Source organism: Oncorhynchus mykiss, chromosome 12 (genome assembly GCF_013265735.2).
Source record: "Oncorhynchus mykiss isolate Arlee chromosome 12, USDA_OmykA_1.1, whole genome shotgun sequence".
Taxonomy (NCBI): Eukaryota; Metazoa; Chordata; class Actinopteri; order Salmoniformes; family Salmonidae; genus Oncorhynchus; species Oncorhynchus mykiss.
Genome location: NC_048576.1, coordinates 61,366,343 through 61,386,627, shown reverse-complemented (window position 1 = coordinate 61,386,627; position 20,285 = coordinate 61,366,343). Strand labels below are relative to the sequence as shown.

The following is a 20,285-nucleotide window of genomic DNA, read 5'->3' as shown; positions in this document are numbered from 1 at the left end:
TTCATGAAAAAACAGTCTAGACATTGAAACAAGAAAACATCTAAATTTCCTAAACATCAAATATGGTCTCCTCGCGAGTGAAAGGATCCAGATTCTTCTATTACGTCCAAGCCATGTATTTTGTATTCCACTGGTCAGAGCTTAGGATTGGTCCATATATCACCATCTGAAGTGTCATCGATTTCTCCAGAGTCCTGGAAATGATAACTTTCATACACGCAATCAACCACATCCGAACAAAACTAACACAGTCACACAGGTGAAGGTAGCCCATAACACAGTAATCATAACATTTTTCCATCTTCCAAACTCACTGTCAATCCAATTAGTCAGAGAAGTATCCACCCCTGAGTTTATTTCCAACTCGTGAACTAGGGTGTGTAAACCAGACAAGGCCTTGGTCACTGATCCATCCTAACTGTATATCCCCGGAGTCAAATTACCTCCATACACTCCCACCCTCTTCAGCCAGCAAACATCCAAGACTATTCTATTCTGCCAAGTCATTCATTACATCTCCAATATAATTGGTGAAGCGCTGTGGATTTTTAATAGATATAATTGATCCAATCCACATTCTCATTGAGAGTGGACCACCAAAAAATACTTGACTCTAATCCTGCCAGGATCTAATTTATAGCTTTGATGTCATCTGCCACCCTTGGAACCACAATGTTATTAATACAAACCCTATCATCAAAAGACCCAGTCGGAGTACTTCTTTTCTCCCGTTTAGTCAACATCATGTCATGGTGTTGAATGAGTGTGAAGGGCATTCTCAAATGTACCAGTACACATACCTCTGTTCAATTAGTCAGTAATACTCGGGCCATCATGTCATTCTCCCACACAACCAACAGATGTGAGCCCTGGGCCTCCTTATCTTACTGAAATCCCCAGATCTCAACCAGCCTGCCTAATCACTCATTGGTCGCATCAGAAGTAACATTATCTGTCCTATTGCAATACTGATTTTGCCCCACATATTTCCCAGGAGTACTATACTGAATCAAACAGTAAACAGTCTCCCGTTGCCTCTGTGAAAGGAGGAAGCTCAGATTTCAGAGGAACATGTGGATATAAATAGTGCAAATCCATACAACTTATTATCTGGCTTTCCTGCTTCCAGGAATAGCTTTACCATACAGGCCGTTCCCTTAGGTGAATAATTCAATTTCTGAACTATCCACACCGGCTCTTGGCTCTGGACAACTCCACAGTCAGTATCTGCTTTGTCAGGGACTCTGCTTGTATTCTACTGACTATAGCGCAATCAGCTGCTCATCTCCTTCCATGCTGGGTATGTAGATTTATGTAGCCTTCTCACATGATGTGAGCTATAACATGTTTCCATGAACTACACAGAGACTTGCATAGATGTCTTCCATAATAGCTACTCTTAGTCCTGAACAGCCAAGGAGTCAGAGACACCACTTGGTCTACATAGAACTCCACTGAGACATCCCTCCCTATCCTACTCTCACTTCCTGTTTATCCAGATCAAGTGATCTCTTATGCTTGGTTAATACTAATTTCTCCTTGTTTAACTATGTCAATATTACCCTCTGGCTTTCTCGGGTTCATGGTGTAGTAATAAAGTCTACCAACCATACAGCTTAGGATGGACAGCTCACCTATAAAGCCCCACCCTCTTCCAGAAAACACATCATTAGCAATAGTCAGACACATTTTCACTTCTATGAACAAGAACAGTAAGGTAAGGTAACAGGTAAGGTATTCTTCATTCGAGAGATGGCCCCCAGAATTCTGTTAATTCCAGTTCTCCTCTCGAACTCTGTTATTGTTCGACAGTGTCAGTGTGTCCTACCCTCCTGCAGTGTGATATGAATCCGGGTAGTTCTTTCAGCTAGCTGTCACCAGGAGTCCTTGGTATGGACTCCAACAGGCCTCAAGGACTGGATTGAGTGACTTCACCTGTAATTCACCTGTAGTGCATACAATCTTGGACATACAGGTTTGGTTAACAAACAGTTTCTCATTTGTTCTATCTGATTATATCTTTAACTTCTATACCTACTTGTTAGCTATTTATTTTTTTATCAGTTAATTATCCCGTAGGTCACATCCTATCCTAGAACACAATTTACCCATCCCCCCTTTGTTACCTGGCTCTGCCCAGGTAACAAACTTGCCTACTCTAAACAATGACTTAGGTAAGATTAGTAAATTATCCTTATGTCTGACATCATCATGTAGGAGCCCCTTTAATTTTCCACATGTCCAATTCTCCCTTGGGCGTCCATTCATGTCAATCCTGTACCAATTCTCTGTCAAGTTTCTTATCTACTTTAAGAAGTATCTGTGCTACTTATACATTTTCTTAAATATATATATTTACCGATTTAAACCGTAACCCTTTTCTCTCATATCTCTCAAATACCACTAAGCTTCTAACTGTTTGACTTTATCTAAAGTCATTGATTTTAGAAAAAACATGTCTATGAGTGGCAATCTCTAAAGTCCTTACATTTCCTTAATCAATCTATCTTAATCCTAACAATAATCCTAAATCATCACAGATGTCCTATATTCCTGTTAAATGTAATACTATTTAAAAAACCTCCTAATAGTCAAACAAAGTCTAAACAAATGCTAACCATATCAAAATCCTTCCTATACTAACAAGTTCTTTCCTTCAGGGACCCTCAGTATTCTATCTGACAATAACATGAATGTAATATATGTTGCAAAGTGTGGAATACCTTATCTACAGTAATTTATCACCCCTAAGAACTGAAACTTATTTTTCTACATAATTCCCTGCCCTATTGGCTTAATATATCTCCTATCCAAACCTCAATGTATCTTATCTTCCCCTATTTATTCTCAATGATAAATATGATTTTTTTCTCTCTGTTATAATACCAAATCAATAATAGCCCATTCAAATACTTCACAGCTAATGTTGTAAAACAGAATCCTCAACCACTTTCTCATTTGCGGTTTAAACAATAATTCTAACCTCAAACTAAAACATTATAATTAATTTACCTTAAAACTAATAACCCAAATGACCACATTCATGATACAAATGACTCTCCCCTGAGGCTGATCAGACCTCAAAAGATAGCCATGATAAGGTCAATAGGTCATACCACCCTTTTATAGTCATGTTCCATACTACATTAAACATATTAAAGAACCCTTTATCCTTAAAATCAAACAAATTCACTTGTGTAATTAAAAGTCATAAAATAAAAACTAATAAAGTTCCATATGTGAGCGTGCCTCTTTAAAATACCTTTGCACTAAAACAAATAGTCCTAACAAATGTTTTATGTGTATATATTTGCAAACCTTAATGATTAATCAAAACTTCCAGGCCTTTTTCAATTTGGTCGTTTATGGCCTCACTCTCCCCAAGATTATAATCCCAGGAAACCTCTAAAAGTGAGACACCTAAACATCAATTTTCCCAGAAGAACACAACACGCCTAACTAGCATTCACTATGCTACTTCGATTCAGAAACTCAAAAGTGAACTATAAACTAAACCTAATGATAATTCCCCTTTAACTCAAATCATTAATCATAAGTTTTAAACAACGTCAATGTATATGTTTACTTAAATGAACATGCTACCCTTAGATACAATTAACCTGATAACATTATTATCCAATGTATTACTTTTTCCCTCTGCCGCAAATGTCGTACATTTCTCAGTGTAAGAAATCCGTAATTTAATCCCAGATATTTAATAAAAATGTAAACGTATTTTCCCTTGGCTCCTTCAACTCACATATTTTAGATAACTTCCATCCGTCCCGGTATAAAGAATCCTACTTAAACATACCAGAACAAATGCTTAATTAAGTTAAATCAACTCCTAGAATAAACAATCATCAGTAACCAAATAAACAAACCACTTTTATAAGCAAAAAACAAACTATACAAAAACTCACTACTATAATGCTTCAGATGACAAAATTACTCAGAGACTCACGTTTACATCTCAATAAAACAAAACACCATCTGCATGTTTCTCAAGAAAAAACAACTTGCCCCTGTTACAGATGTCTACGTATCAGGGGAAAAGCTCAAATAACCAAATTCAACCTAGCTAGGTTCCCGAAACATATGCAATTATGTTTTACTATAGAGGTTGCTTTTCAACATTAATACCCTAACATTGTTCCACATAATGGAAACAGTGCTCAAATTCACTGGTGTTACATAAACAATCAAACCAGGAATCAATAACCATCAGAATCCATTATCACGATGTTTTACGATTCAGACATTCAATCTCCCTTTCTCATAGCCTAATACAGTCCAAATAAACGCCACAAATCAATGATGCCCACCTAGCGAATCAGCTGCTAGATTTTAGCATCTTTCCTGACGACTTACATACTCCTTTTAAAAATGTATTTGGACATTTTTATCAACTTCTGAAAAGTGACTCAAAACAATAATGCACGCATTTTCCTTTTAAAAGACACAAACAATTTTGTCCGTTACCCCCAGTCACAACATAATTTCCGTGGTGACAAAAGTGCCTTGCGAGTGATGTCATCAACAAGCGCTCAACCTCGACCCTATCCGCAACGACTTTCAATGAATTGTAAATAATTGTTGGCTGTCTGCAGCAACAGTAGTTCGGGTTCGATAAACCAAACCTAATTTATCACATCTGTTGAATCCTGAATTAGAGTTTACAACATCAATCAACATCTCTCATCTCCCAATTCGCTAAATTTCTAAGAACATTTCGATGGGCACAAATCTATCGTAATTGTTTCCCTGTTATTATTCAGAATTCATTGGATTTAAGTTACTGTCTCATCTTTGATTTAGCATTTTAATTACGACTCTATTCCCAATACATTATTCAAACAGATCATTTAGTGAACGGACATCGTCTTGCATCAAAATTAGCTTCGTCCTGATTTTAAGTTGAATGAATTAGTCTTTCAATTTGAACCAAACAAACTATTTAAAACGTTCAGTTTATATCTTATACCAATACTAGTGGCTATAACTTTCTCTGCAAAACAATTAGTTTAATTACAACCAAAAACTCAGATATATATTTTTTTTAGTTAATGCCTCGGCTGGGAACCGAACCCTGCAGTTTGTAAGTGCTACGCTCACCACTATACCACCAACACTATGGAACTGACTGAGATTCTCCGCAAATAGACCCATTTTACAGTTGTCTATATTTCTAGCTCCGGCATCTAGATAACAAAAATAGCCCTAATTTAACAACCCAAAGTTTTCCCTCAGTTAGGATTCTCATTAATCTCGCTCTCTTTGTATCTGACCCTTCTTTTTTTTTACCCGATTGTCGCCTCTGACCTTCCCCTCAGTTAAATTACAATATTGATGGTGACGTTTGCAGGGAGTGTTACACTCCTGGGCGAAATGTCCAATTTCGTTGCAATTAAAACATTTTATATTTTTCTTTTGACTCACCTTATCCACTTTTCTCGACTTTATAACTCTCGTCTCCCGTTAGTTCCGGCACCTCCTTTGAGGAATTTATACCCATCTTTAATCCTTACCGTTACTAGTAGCTATGGTATTTAATCACTTATCTATGCCTTTCTATATTTAATTTTCTATGTGCGTGTATTTCTATGAATCTGCTATTTACCGTTACTTAGTTACTTTAGTTGCTTTTCTGTCTGACTATGTGTGTGTCTCTTTAATGATAATCAGTATGTATTTCTCCTTTCTGGAAACCTCAACTATAGATGACTTTTGATTGGACATTACATTTCACCCGTATACAATTATAAGCTCATTATAAACTATTGTTCCTTGGGACTTTCAACGTTAATATCTCATATCTCACTACTCTACAATAGGCTTCCCTCTCCTCCCCTTAGATATTCATCTATTTCAGTATTGAATGGATTCAGTTATTATGTTCGACTAGAATTGCCCTGCCTTCTCACCAAGCCTAATTTATCCTCACCTGTTTCAATATATCTGCTACTTTTCTTAGTCAGACTACTTCCCATATACAGATAATGTAATTAGTAAAATCAGTCACACTACGAAATGCTAAATAACCACAATTCATTCATAATACTGTGAATATCTAGTTCCACGGACGTATTGTTGCATTTTTTCTGATTTATGTAAAATCGTTAAGAATAATATAAAACCAGTCTGCACACCACCAAGGTTTAGTCTTGACTCTTGGTTGACAGTGTTGGGGCGGATGGATAATGTAGTCTTGACTCTTGGTTGACAGTGTTGGGGGGATGGATAATGTATTGATGCTCGAGTGCCAAATCAACACAAATTTGTTTCTATTTGTCTTTGTTACTTCTTTTGGATATTTATTGGTCTTATTTTTTGTATATATATTTTTATATTTATATAGTTTTAAATGTTATGATCATTTATTTGTGTTGTTCCAAATGTCTGAATAAAAATTACAGTTAGTGCAGAAAGGTGATGGGGGTGGGGCTGAAGGGGGGGTTCGCCCAGAAAGCCATACAAGCTAGAACCTCCACTGCCTATGATAGAAACGGAAGATCAATTAAGAATGAAAAGTGACTCCAAAACATAAATGCTGCGTACACATTATAAGAATTTAGCAAAACTAACCGCTTTCTCGGCAACCATTCATTGCCAACATGGTTGGTTGTATGCTCTGTTGGTTGTATGCTCTGCTCTGCAAAAACACATTCACGTTTTTAGTACACAAATTTTAGTACACAGATTTTATTACACAGTATGACTACACATTAATAGGCAATATACATTTTTTTTTAAAGAAAATGCACTGAAACCAAAATACAATTAGTTTGGTGATCCTCTAAGCTCCGGCTCATTTTGAAGTCCTCTGGTGGGTATGGTCCTTACCCTGGAACAGGTAGCGCCATAGAAAGAAGCTGGCTTGATGTTCTCTTTGGTCGCAATGCCATTTTTTTTTTTAGATAAACAGCTCGTTTTTGAATGGTAACTGTGGTAAGGGTGGAGTTTGGGGCTGGGAGATGAGTACTGGAAAGGTGTGACTTTCACCTGACAATAGGCCATAAGTATACAGCAGATCGCCGGTTTTTCACACTTTCATTATGGTGTAACAACTAACTGTAGCACCATGACCAGGATCTCTATTCATTTAAGTGAGCAGATTAGGGATTTCAGGAGGAACAGATTTTTTTCTTCAATTAGTATATTTGAGTTTAACCACAATGTTTGTTGTATTATTTGTTCTGTCTTTTCTGGTGGATTAAACTGAAATTGCAAACAACTTTCTATGGCTTGTTTAAAAAATTGAGCGAGAAAAAGGCAATTCTTGAACATGGGGTGAGACATTGTTACTAATTTGTAAATAAAGTCAGTTTGTTATTAACACTTTTTTTAGAGGGAGAGAAACCGAAAACCTGCCGTCGCCTCATGGGTCTCCTGGTCACAACCGGCCCGGGTTTTGAACCAGCATCTGTAGCAATGCAGTTTGTACTGCGATGCAGTGTCTTAGACTACTGTGCCACTCAGTCACGTATACAACGTGGCTGGTCGGGAGTAGACTACAGTACTACAGTAAGAGTGGAATAATCCATTTCCACACCCTAATTGTAGTCTAAGTTTCTTAGTGTAATAACAGTTTTAGTAAGTAATACTGATGAGTAGTAACAAACAAAATAAGTGTATTTTTCTGGGTCTGCAGGACAGAGGAATAGTAATTCTTACACTATTGTTCTAAATTCAATCACCTTCTTCATCCTCATCATTCAGTTCAATGAAATTACATTTTGAAGTCGTGCACAATTATCCGTTTCTATTTGGTTTATGTCGCCCATTCATTGTCAGTTAGAGACACAGTAGCGCCTTGGGACCCAAAAGCATAATCAGTGCTCAAACTCCCCCCTTGCGCTGGTCTGGAGCATTGAAGTAGTGACGCTGGGTACCATACTAAACCACAAATTATCTCTAAATCACGCAGCATAATCGCAAAACTTTTAGTTGAGCAACCACTGTACCTTCAGATTGTCCTTCCGCCATTCCTGGTACACGTCAAGGGACGCCCATGGCAGTCCTGTTGGAGTCACCATGCATCTACACATTCACATTATACATAATGTATGGAGCCAAGAGTGTGCAAAGCTGTCATCAAGGCAAAGGGTGGCTATTTGAAGAATCACAAATATAAATTATAATTTGATTTGTTTAACACTTCTTTGGTTACTACATGATTCCATATGTATTATTTCATAGTTCTGATGTCTTCACTATTACTCTACAATGTAGAAAATAGTTATAAAAAAACTTTAAAAAACTTGAATGAGTAGGTGTTCTACACTTTTGACCGGTACTGTACATTAAATGTAAATACCTGGGAGGCCTAGAAAATGGCTCCATAAAGGGACGGCTCCGTAAAATAACAACAACAACAAAAAAAAACATCAAATATATGCCCATACATATTTGTTTGTCACATATACACATTGCATATGCTTGGGTGCCACCTTGACATCTCCTTGCCTCAATAAATTAATGCTAGAACATTGGTAGCCAGGATTAGATATTTGTATCTAGTCTCCTAATAATTGCATAACGGTGCAAGTTAGACAGTGTTATCTTTTGTTTGGATGTGAGCATGTCTTCTTTGTTGGTCCTGTCAATGTTGAGTGATCACACATGCCTCAGCACACATAGAATGTTAATTTGCCTGCTTGCAAATGTGTGCTAGAAGTGGGGATGTTTCATAGTATTTCTGACTATCTTAAGGACAACAAAGTCAAGGTATTGGAGTGGCCATCAGAAAGCCCTGACCTCAAAATCCCATAGAACATTTGTGGGCAGAACTGAAAAAGTGTATGCGAGTAAGGAGGCCAAAAAACCTGACTCAGTTACACCAGATCTGTCAGGAGGAATGGGCCAAAATTCACCCAATTTATTATGGGAAGCTTGTGGAAGGCTACCCGAAACGTTTGACCCAAGTTAAACAATTTAAAGACTAATTGAGTGTATGTGTAACAGTATCATTTTTTAGACCGTCCCCTCGCCCATACCCGGGCGCGAACTAGGGACCTTCTGCACACATCAACAGTCACCCTCGAAGCATCGTTACCCATCGCTCAGTTTACATATGTAAACTTCGCTCATCCATCTATTTATATGTACATATTCTTATTCCATCCCTTTACATTTGTGTGTATTAGGTAGTTGTGAAATTGTGAGATTACTTGTTAGATATTACTGCACTGTCAGAACTAGATGCAACCATGTCGCTACACTCGCAATAACATCTGCTAACCATGTGTATGTGACCAATACAATATGGATTTGACTATGACTAGGTATATGTATGTGTTTCGTGGGTAGCTACTAAGTCTTAGTGGCTAGCTATCTAGCCCTATTGACTATGGATTTATCCATTCACTGAATCATATTCCCGGTAGGACAATTGCAATAGAGACGAAACAAGATATACACATGCCACATTTTATTCCGAAATCGGAAAGTATTTTCCATCGATTCAAGCAGAAATAATGGCCACCATTGATTTCAATACATTTTTATAATATTTCTTTGTGTACTTATGTGCAAACGGAGTACGCATTTGTGAAGCGCCCTCCGTGCTCCGTTTCGCATACTTTGATTTGGAATCATAATATGACCCTCCCAGGTAGCCGTCTGTTTCTATGGCAACTTCAACGGCAACTTCAACAGCAACGTTTGTAACCGTGTGAAGCTAGCTAGATAGTTGGCTATGAAAAGCTAACGTAATGTAGTAAACGAATAATGGTTTTTAGAATGTGTTTTAAGAAAGCACACAGGCTAAATGTTAAGAAATGAAATTCTTCATTTAACATACCGGTAGAAGTTATGTATTCATATATTGTGGGATGAGGCTAAGTTGTCTAGCTAACGCGAACGTTAGTAACGCGTCGCTAGCTAGGCACGTCCGTTTACAAACGTGTATAGCCAGCTGTTCGACTTTGATAGCTAGCTAGTTACTAAAATTATACGATGTGTGAAATCGCTTAAGTTACGTTACTAGCTTGGGTTCCTTTCTTTGCAAGCTAGCTAGCTAAAGTTAACAAGATTGTATCCCAGCCAAGGCCAATCCTGACTTAACTAACGCGTTAGCTAACTAAGTTAGCTAGTTAGCTTGGTACTGTTAACGTTGCTTCTTTGCTGTTTTCATCCACCAAACAGACGACAGAAATGGGAGCACCTTAAACGCACCAGGAGCAAGAAGGAGTGGAAATGATGATGGTATGCCCACTCTATGTTTTACAGACTACTCTCGTTTTAGCTAATCACCATATTATGGAACGCCGTTTGGGTTTTTGCTTTGCGTGGTTGAAATACACATCTCACATAACACTATTTGACGCATAAAATAACCCTATTTGACACGTCAAATAAGCTTGTTGACCAATCAGGACCTGAATATGCCTGCACATCACATAATAATCATTTAACACGTTCGTAACATGTTTACGTAGTTATTACACATTGATTACACTCACTAGTATTTCCTATGTTGGACTCCCATGTGGCGCAGTGGTCTAAGGCACTGCATCTCAGTGCAGGAGGCGTACAGTCCCTGGTTCGAATCCAGGCTGAATCACACCTGGCCGTGATTGGGAGTCCCATAGGGCGGCATACAATCGGCCCAGCGTTGTCCGGGTTTGGCCAGGGTAGGCCGTCATTGTAAATAAGAATGTGTTAACTGATTTGCCTAGTTAAAATAAAATGCGGCATGAAGCAGACATACTTCCCCAAGCTCTGAGACAGTGTTGGTCAGAAAAAAAGCTATCTAAGTTAACTGTTGCATGCAAACATGTTGTATCCCTCAAAAACGACACAGTTTCAGTAGCTATAGTTAGATAGGTTTTATCATCTAAAATACTCATCATCTATATTTGGTTTGGTTTGGCCTTACGAGCCACGCTTATAGTGCTTATAGCGTTAGCTTGGGGCAACAGGGCTGGGTAACAGTAGCAGGCTTGCTTGTTTAGTTCGTTATCTAGCTAACGTTATCTAGTTATTTTCATGAACTGAAGGTCGATTTCAATAGGAGAACAACAAGTGTCTGCCTAGCTAATACTTAGTCAGATGGATTCCCAAATCATTGCTAAGAATATTGTAAATGATTGCAGATACTGGTCATTGTTTTCAGGCTGGTTGCATTGGTGCTAGCTAAGTACGAAGCTAAAGCTAGTTAACCCAGAAGTACCAGTCAAAAGTTTGGACACACCTATTGTTTTGCTTTATTTGTACTATTTTCTACATTGTAGAATAATAGTGAAGACTCAAACTATGAAATAGCACATATGGAATCATGTAGTGGCCAAAAAAGTGTTAAGCAAATCCAAATATATTTTAGATTCATCAAAGTAGCCACCCTTTGCCTTGATGACAGCTTTGCACATGCTTGGCATTTCCTCAACCAGCTTCACTTGGAACACATTTCCAACAGTCTTGGAAGGAGTTCCCACATATGCTGAGCACTTGTTGGCTGCTTTTCCTTCACTCTGCGGTCCTTCACAAGCATTTCGCTACACCCGCAGTAACATCTGCTAAACACGTGTATGTGACCAATAAAATGTATTTTGTGTTTTGGGTCAATGTCCTGTTGAAAAACAAATGATAGTTCCACTAAGCACAAACCAGATGGGATGGTGTGTTGCTGCAGAATGCTGTGGTAGCCATGCTGGTTAAGTGTGCCTTGAATTCTAAATAAATCACAGACAGTGTCACCAGCAAAGCACCATCACACCTCCTCCTCCATGCTTCACGGTGAGAACCACACATGTGGAGATCATCTGTTCACCTACTCTGCGTCTCACAAAGACACAGCAGTTGGAACCAAAAATCTCAAATTTGGACTCATCAGACCATAGGACAGATTTCCACCGGTCTAATGTCCATTGCTCATGTTTCTTGGCCCAAGCAAGTCTCTTCTTACTATTGGTGTCCTTTTGGGACGCTAGCGCCCCACCGTGACAACACCTGGTGAAATTGCAGAGCGAGAAATTCAAAATACCAAAATCATAATATTAAACATTCATGAAAATACAAGTGTCTTACATCGTTTAAAAACTTATTGTTAATCCAGCCGCTTTGTCAGATTTCAAAAAGGCTTTACGGTGAAAGCATACCATGTGATTATCTGAGGATAGCGCCCCGCATACACCAGCATTAAAAACATTGTCCAAACCAGCAGAGGTGTCACAAAAATCAGAAATAGCAATAAAATAAATCACTTACCTTTGAAGATCTTCCTCTGTTTGCAATCCCAAAGGTCCCAGCTACACAACAAATGGTTGTTTTGCTCAATAAAGTTCTTCTTTATATCCCAAAAAAGTCAGTTTAGTTGGCGCGTTTGATTCAGTAATCCACCCGTTCCAGTCGTTCAACATGCAGACAAAGCAATCCCAAAAGTAACCGCTAAACTTCGTCCAAACAAGTCAAACAATTTGTGACGGCCCTGGATTTGTCTGAACCGTCTCAGTGCTTCTCCATCCAATAGGGCGCTTCCCCTTTAATTCCCTAATTAAATTGCCAGCATCAGCTGCGCAAAAGTGGGGCTGTGATGGAGACGCGAATGAGGATGTGTTCAACCCTCAGTTCCGAAGCTTCTCTATTCCGTTTGTTTTGTTGTATTTAAAAGTGTGCTTTGTAGCCTAATCGGAAGTTTACCCAGAATAGGATCCACTCATTGCTGCCGTTGGATTACACATCTCCAATGTTCTTCGTGGCCTTTCTCTGCTGGAGATCTGCTGGCGGATTGAATTGTCTGACTACAACCTTTTTGTATACGTTATTTCATTTGTTTTGGTGTGATGTATACCGTGATGATTTATGTGGTTAGTTGTAGTTGAAGACTTATTGAGATTTGATATGCTTTATGGTTGTGTGTTAAAATAGTTGATATTTTGATTGTATGATTGAGACTGGGTTTACGCTACACTTGTATGAACGGACAAATATTGCGTGACTAAGGTCACTTGAGTTCCCTGAACTCCTTTACCGGGCTGGACTCTTTTAGGCCCGAGATACAGAACTTTTCTGGAGGAACCAGAGCTCATTATTTGTTTTATTATTATGTGTGTTTGATCATATATGTTGGTAATACAACCCACGCAAAATAATACAGTTTTAAGTTTTAAGGGTTTATGAAAAGTGTATGTCCATCCTGACTTTTACATGAGTCCTTTGTATTGGTGTAGATTTGACGGACCAGATGGGACTCATTCCCTCCCAAACCAAAAAAAGATACCAATATTTTCTCAGGTAGGCACAACCTACCTGGCACCCCTATAAACAATAACCTCAAGTCGAAACCATTACAAATGTTTCTAATCAATCCTCAGGTACCCTACTATGTAAATAAACAATACAATTTAAGACGGAATGTAGTATGTTCAATACCAGAGATAAATAACGAAGTGCGTGCCCGAAGACTACAGTCAAAATGAGAGCTACCTTGAAAAACTACAACTACTAATTCATTTTTCAAAAAACAAGCCTGAAACCCTTTCTAAAGACTGTTGACATCTAGTGGGAGCAATAGGAACTGCAATATGGGAGGAATTCCTTTGAATATTCCATAGACAAGCATTTGAATGGCCTGTGACCAAAAAAATAATAATTCCGGATGGATTCTCCTCGTGTTTTTGCCTGCCATATCAGTTCTGTTATACTCACAGACATTATTTTAACCGTTTTGGAAACCTCAGATTGTTTTCTATCCATATGCATATCTTAGCTTCTGGGCCTGAGTAACAGCCAGTTTACTTTGGGCACGTCAGTCATCCGAACTTCCGAATACTTACCCTAGCCTTATTAAGAAAATGCCAAGAGTGTGCAGAGCTGTCATCAAGGCAAAGGGTGGCTACTTTGAAGAATCTAACATTTTATTAACACTTTTTTTAGTTACTACATGATTCCATATGTTTTATATCATAGTTTTGATGTCTTCACTGTTATTCTACGATGAAGAAAATTGAATGAGTAGGTGTGTCCAAACTTTTGACTGGTACTGTATGTCAGAGGTATTTGTGAGTAGCTGTCATATTGCAAACCGAAGTCAACCTATTGGGGAGACAGCCTACCTCCAGTTTACAAACTGTCATCAATGTTGACAAAATGCTTGATTATTTTTCTTTATTTTGACTAGGACACAGATAGAACAATACAAATATCTGGCTAGGATGAATCAGGTGCAACTGCTTGGGTTATGGCAGGCTGGCATGCAGCAGCCGCAGGATCAGGATCACCATACTTTCTCCCCTGCCTCTGTGATGGTTGCATGTAGGGGAGAATGTTGGACTACCGAGCTATCATTTTTTTTTTATCCTGATCTTATTTCAAATGCTCACACAGACGTTTTTCCATTTGGTTGAACAAGATGTGTTGGTTGTTCAACAACAAAAATGAAGTGGGTGCAACCATGGGGCAAAACAGATGAGGTTGGCTTAGATTGTGGACAACATGTAAGCTATATTTCGTCATCAATGTTTATTGAAAACATAAATGTGCACAATGACCATTTGTTGTCTCTTAAATACATTGTTAAAGTGGTTAGCTGGGTAGTGAATTTTTTGCCATATTAGCATTGACAGTAAATCAGTCAAAACACCTCAAAACAAGACACGAGCTGTGTTCGAATACCCATACTAACATACGGTATATTACATGCTTAATGAGTATGTACTATATACTATTAGTTCATTTTAGTATACTTTAAACGAACGGTATCCTTCCAGTTAAGCGTACTAGTGCTTCCTACTGGAAGTTGAATTTGTTGCTATGGAACCCCTTGCTAGTATAACAAATTACTAGCTAGACATCATATGATTTCAGGTGTGTTCGTGAATTCAATCTGGAGTGCTAGAGTGCGTTCTGGGCGTTCGTATGCCAGATTGTCCATTTGTAAATTAATAGCGTTTCGCTCTCGGAGCGTTCAGGAGTAGGCTTGATCCGAGCGTTGCGTTCTGACCTAACAGCAGTCAAGCACCCAACCTAACTGGCTAACATTGGCAAGCTTGCTAGCTACTTCCAGACACATAAGAACACTCTGACCATTTTACTCGCCCTAGACAGCTGGTTAGGCTGTATTTATGTTATCCAGAGCATTGTTGACTGTAACTGTGCTGCTGGCAACAATTTAATCTATTTTTTTGTGTGCCACCGTTTACTGACAACGGTTATTTTCAGCAGGTGTTGGGCGTTCGTAAGTAATCAGTTATTCTGTGCTCTGGAACACTCAGAGGAGAGTGCTCTGAAATCGGAGTAGATAGCCAGAGCGAATTAACAATGGCCATTGAGAACGCACAACGACTATACCTCAGCTAAGCTAAGAATGAAGTGAATAATCAATGCAATAAACATTGGGTAGTTAGATAGCATTAGTTAATATAACATTACTGGAAAGTCCGATGTATTAGTAGCCAACTAACATTACGTTAAGTAACTAGCTAACATACTGCTGTAATGATATGCTATGGGGTTCGTAAGGATAACGTAGCTAACAAATTGTCAGCCAACATAACGTAACTTATTTGAAAAGTCATTACTTTATTACATTGCTCAACATTTTCTCAACATTTGTCATAATTAATTAAAGCAATGAATTTGTATCCACTCTCGTCGGGACTTTGGCTGCATATTTTCCACCATTTACTTCAAATCTGGAAAAGTAGTGAAGCCACGCCCATTTTTGAAGAATTGCATTATGGACTCTAAAAGCTTGTAAATAGTGTCCACTGCTTGTATTTTCGTATTTTGGTGAATTTAGTACGACATCCAGGAACTTTTGGCATACTAACTATATCCATACTATGACCAATAAGCATACTACATAATCAATTTACGTCACAAATAGTATGGTTAGTGCAATTAATATGAGTATTCTAACACAGCTATGGTATCAATAACAAGCTGAAAGGAGCCACACGATTCCCAACATGGCAGTTTCTTGTCATTCTTCTGCCCTATGGATGTGCGCACATAATTTTTGTGATGTTGTCAGCCAACCCATCTTTTACTAACGCAGCATTGTAAACGCATCGTGTCCGGTGTGTGTGCTTGTTTGCAGATGTAAAATATATATTTTTACATTATTTGCTAGGCATAGCTATCTAGCTAACGTTATAACAAATTAAAGTGTGCATTGTATTTATATTAGTATAATCTTGAACATGCCATCTCCTGCACACAGTAAACTTGTTTCTATTCTTCTTCAGGTGTTGCCTGTGTGGGGCCTCACACTCCCTCTTCCCGCTGTACTGATGATTGTTGTTGGTCTTTACATGATTTTCCTTGCAATGGCATTATGGTTCCGCCAATGCCTCAAGGTACAGCATTTACTTCCCTATCCTATCCCTTCCCTATATGCTGTTGTGCACAGATACCTTGCAAATGTAGCTTAAAAAGAGTGCAGTTCAACAAAGCCAGGAAGATGAACCTTGAATCAAATATATTTTTTTTAATACTTCAAGTGAGAGGCACCGATGCTGCAGATAGGGTCGGCTGACGTTGCCTTTTTTTAACGTGGGCCTCAAACCCTACTTGACCATAGCAAACTGTCTTCACCATAAGCTCCAGCAGCAAATAGAGATATGGTTTGACTGGTGAGAGGGATGTAAATTCATTCATGGCCTCTTGCCCTACAGGAACAGTGTTCTCCTGAGTGTGGTGACTGCTGTCCAAATATCGCCCCATTCGATTACTGTTTAGCATGTGCAGAGTCGTGCAACTGTCGCATGCCATCACTGCGCTCGTGCCTTGACCAGACCTGCCCCTCTACCTGCCCCTCTCTTCCTAATGTGAGTAAAACCCCTGAGTGTGCGACCGATCAGGGTTTGAACCACTTGTTCTTACCCCATGCTTTGTTTCCCCACAGTGTAACATGTGGGACTGTGCTTGCACCTGCCAACCCCCAGCATGTGAGTCCTTCAACTGCCTCTGCTTCGAGATCAAGTTCAGATAGAGGGAGAAACGGAGGAGTGGTAGGATGAATGATGAATCCTAACTCAAGACGCACAGCATGTTTGCATATTCACACATTGATGTTAATGGACAATTTGTGCAAGAGGAAGGAGTTATCCATTCATCCCTAGAGAAATGGAAAGGGAGTGTTTATGTATCAATATGAAAATACAATCTGAATCCTTCTAACACACAGCCTTAAAGTGAAAGTCAACAACCAGTTTATGGATAGTTGTGCCATATGTGTCCAAGGGAGACCAACGTTATCAGAGTGCTATTACAATATAGGGCATCTACTTTCATTACAGCACAAGTACAATTCTGTGCCTCTGCAGCAATCCAATACACTCATTGTACAAAACATTAAGCTCACCTGCCTAATATCGAGTTGCACCCCCCCCCCCCCCCCCCCCCCATCCTCTCCCCTTTTGCCCTCAGAGAAAACCCTAAATTCGTCAGGGCATGGTCTCTATATGGTGTCAAAATCGTTCCACAGGGATGCTGGCCCATGTTGACTCCAATGCTTCCCACAGATTGTGTCAAGTTGGCTGGATGTCCTTTGGGTGGTGGACCATTCTTGATGCACACTGGAAACTGTTGAGCGTGAAAAACCCAGCATTGTTAGAGTTCTTGACACAAACTGGTGCGCCTGGCATCTACTACCATACCCCGTTCAAAGGTAGTTCAATCTTTTGTCTTGCCCATTTACCCTCTGAATGGCACACACAATTAACGTCTCAATTGTCTCGAAGCTTAAACATCCTTCTTCAACCTTCCTCCTCCCCTTGATCTACACTGATTTGAAGTGGATTTAACAAGTGACATCAATAAGTGATCATAGCTTTCACCTGGCTTCACCTGGTCAGTGTATGTCATGGAAAGAGCAGGTGTCCTTAATGTTTTGTACACTTGTAGCTGATGTAATACTTCCATGATGGTTTTAACTGTTCCTTAGTTCATAAATCAGTTATTTTTATCACATTTACACTCAAGTTGTTACACATTACATATATATATACTGTAGCTTTGACGCTGTGGACTTGTACTTTTTAAGTTATTGACCAATGTCAATTAAAGATTACTATTTTTAAACGTGTCAATGGCCTGTATATCTCATGTTTGGGGATTTGACAAATGTGTGCTTTAGAAAAGTAAATCCACGGAAAGGAATAAACCTTTTTTTCCTGATGAAATATATTGTGCGGTTCTCAAAATATGCGCAATATTGTGACATTTCCTCAGTACGGTCCTCTCCCAGCCTCAAGCAACATAATACTGTCAGTCCCATCATTGTTTCTCTAATAACAACTGTCACATGAGCCCTGTCACTTGACAATGACCACTGTCCCAATTCAACGGTCAATACATTCCAAAGTACCAACACAGGAAAGAAAATGTGTTGGAGTCAGCTGACTTGCCTGAACCTACACTCTAGATTGTATCTTTTGGCTCAGTTACAGCAGAAAGTTAATTTGAGGCAAGAATTACTACAATAGGTTTACCACCAGTCCCACTTATGTTGCCTGTAAGTCAAGTGACATAGCTTTGGTTTGTGGAGAAAGGCAACCAAATGCCATTGACTGGGTTGTTCCAGGTGACATGAGTGTAGCAGGTGGAGGATAGTACAGGGGAACAGATGTTGAATTCTTCTTTCAGCAGTAGAGCTGGGTTTACCCATCCTCTAAGGTCACCAGGTTTAGGTTTAGTTTGTCGAAGGGTAGAGTGACTGGATTGAGACTTCTTTCTAGGGCATGTTATTGTCATTCCCTTTGCAGAACTTTTCTATGTAGTCTAAGTGATGTGCGTTTGACACACCATCTCTCTTTCTGTTTCTCTCGGACTCTGTATCTATAACCTTTCCCTCCTTTTCAACGCCGCCTCTCATGCATTCTCTTTGTTCTGTGTTTGTGAAGGCCTTCTCTAGTTGCTGTGTGTGTTTCCATCGCCTACTAAGATTAGCTATGCTGGCCAAATGTCAAAGGTCATGAACAGAGAATAAATACTAGCCATGTGGGCCTAGAGGGGCATTGCAGACGTTCTCCAGATCGTCTGCTTTCCCTCTCTCACAAGTCTTCTTATTCTTCCACCTCAGAAAATGTAGGAGGCATTGACCATAGCCCTCTCTGTGTAGTTTGTGTCACTCTGCAGACTATACAGAATGTGAATGGTATTGTAGTCTCGTCCCATGCATACTACTCTTCTATAGCCAATCATGTAGTCTTTTGATGTATAGTTACGCTGACGTTACAGCACATGCAGTGGGACCGGGCTAGAAGCTGTATTGTGTTACTGAGGCTTTGCCATCTTTTGAGCTCATGTATGCCATGTTTAATGCTGCCATGTTTATAAACAACAGTGATTTATATATGTGTTGAAAAGTTGAGAGCCTGCCAACCAAATGACAACATGATCCAACACTATCAAATGTATTTTGGATGGTGCATGCAATCCATGCAAGCTAAGACATGTTGGTTATCCGGATGTTGTTTCCCAATATTTTGCTAAATGACATTTGACATTTTGCATTTAATTGTGACAAAAACATGTACTTTGGTAGCATTAAGGAACTAACTTTGAATTGTTACATGTAATTAAGATATTTCTCCCAAAGGGGTTAAAATCCCATGTTCTATGTAGTATTTGGGGCAACTTCAAGTAATTTGGGACAACTCCATTTAATAGGTATGAGATTAAGTTCCTGCTTTTACTGAGTCAACCTGAAACAGGAAAACTGTTTAGTCAGGCTTATGGTGTCCATATTCCTTAGACCAAGCGGATGTTTGACAAACCACCTGACCTTCCATTGGAACAGTAGTGTACATTTTGGGTTCTACATAGTACATTCTATGAGGAACAGTGATACTTCCAAGGATTCCCATTATGCTACTACTAAATCTGCTATAGTCTGGTCTCTGGTGTTTGACACGGTGTCCGAAGGATGCGAGAAAAGGGGCAGCCTTGTAAACTGGATGCCGTGACCATTGTAGACAGACATGCGGTGAATCCATCTCATCCTGAAGAGGTGAAGGTTAGCAATGAGTAACAGTACTATTCACACAGACTTATCACTGCAGTGCCAACTCCCCACAATTACACACACACACACACACACACACACACACAGGATTGATACACACTCCACCTTTCGGCCTCAGTGGAAACAGGAAACACTCTTCACAGCACCTTGATTTCAAAGTAACTTTTTTGTATCAGGTTAGGAGAACTTACACAGCAGGTTGGGAGAATTAACATAGAAGGTTAGGAGACAGGTTAAAATAAGGAAAGGGGTCAGGGTTATCGAAAATGCTCTCCTAACCTGCTACTAAATTAACTTTGTATCGAAATGCCTTGAA

General features: G+C 39.2%; 1 protein-coding gene across 4 annotated transcripts; it reads left to right on the top strand.

The window, feature by feature from the left end:
- The first annotated feature begins 9,598 nt into the window (after nt 1–9,598).
- si:ch211-198p11.6 (keratin-associated protein 5-4) lies at nt 9,599–17,368 on the top strand. 4 transcript variants are annotated; one of them, XM_036937975.1, is made up of 5 exons: nt 9,599–9,661; nt 10,147–10,206; nt 16,188–16,298; nt 16,623–16,769; nt 16,847–17,368. In XM_036937975.1, exons 2-5 carry the CDS (start codon nt 10,198–10,200, stop codon nt 16,931–16,933), a joined length of 354 nt encoding a protein of 117 aa, XP_036793870.1. In that variant the 5' UTR covers nt 9,599–9,661; nt 10,147–10,197; the 3' UTR covers nt 16,934–17,368. The 4 variants fall into 4 exon arrangements, with proteins under 4 accessions (XP_036793870.1, XP_036793868.1, XP_036793869.1 ...); XM_036937973.1 differs by having other exon boundaries at nt 16,617–16,769; nt 16,847–17,366; XM_036937974.1 differs by having other exon boundaries at nt 9,621–10,206.
- The last annotated feature ends 2,917 nt before the right edge of the window (nt 17,369–20,285 follow it).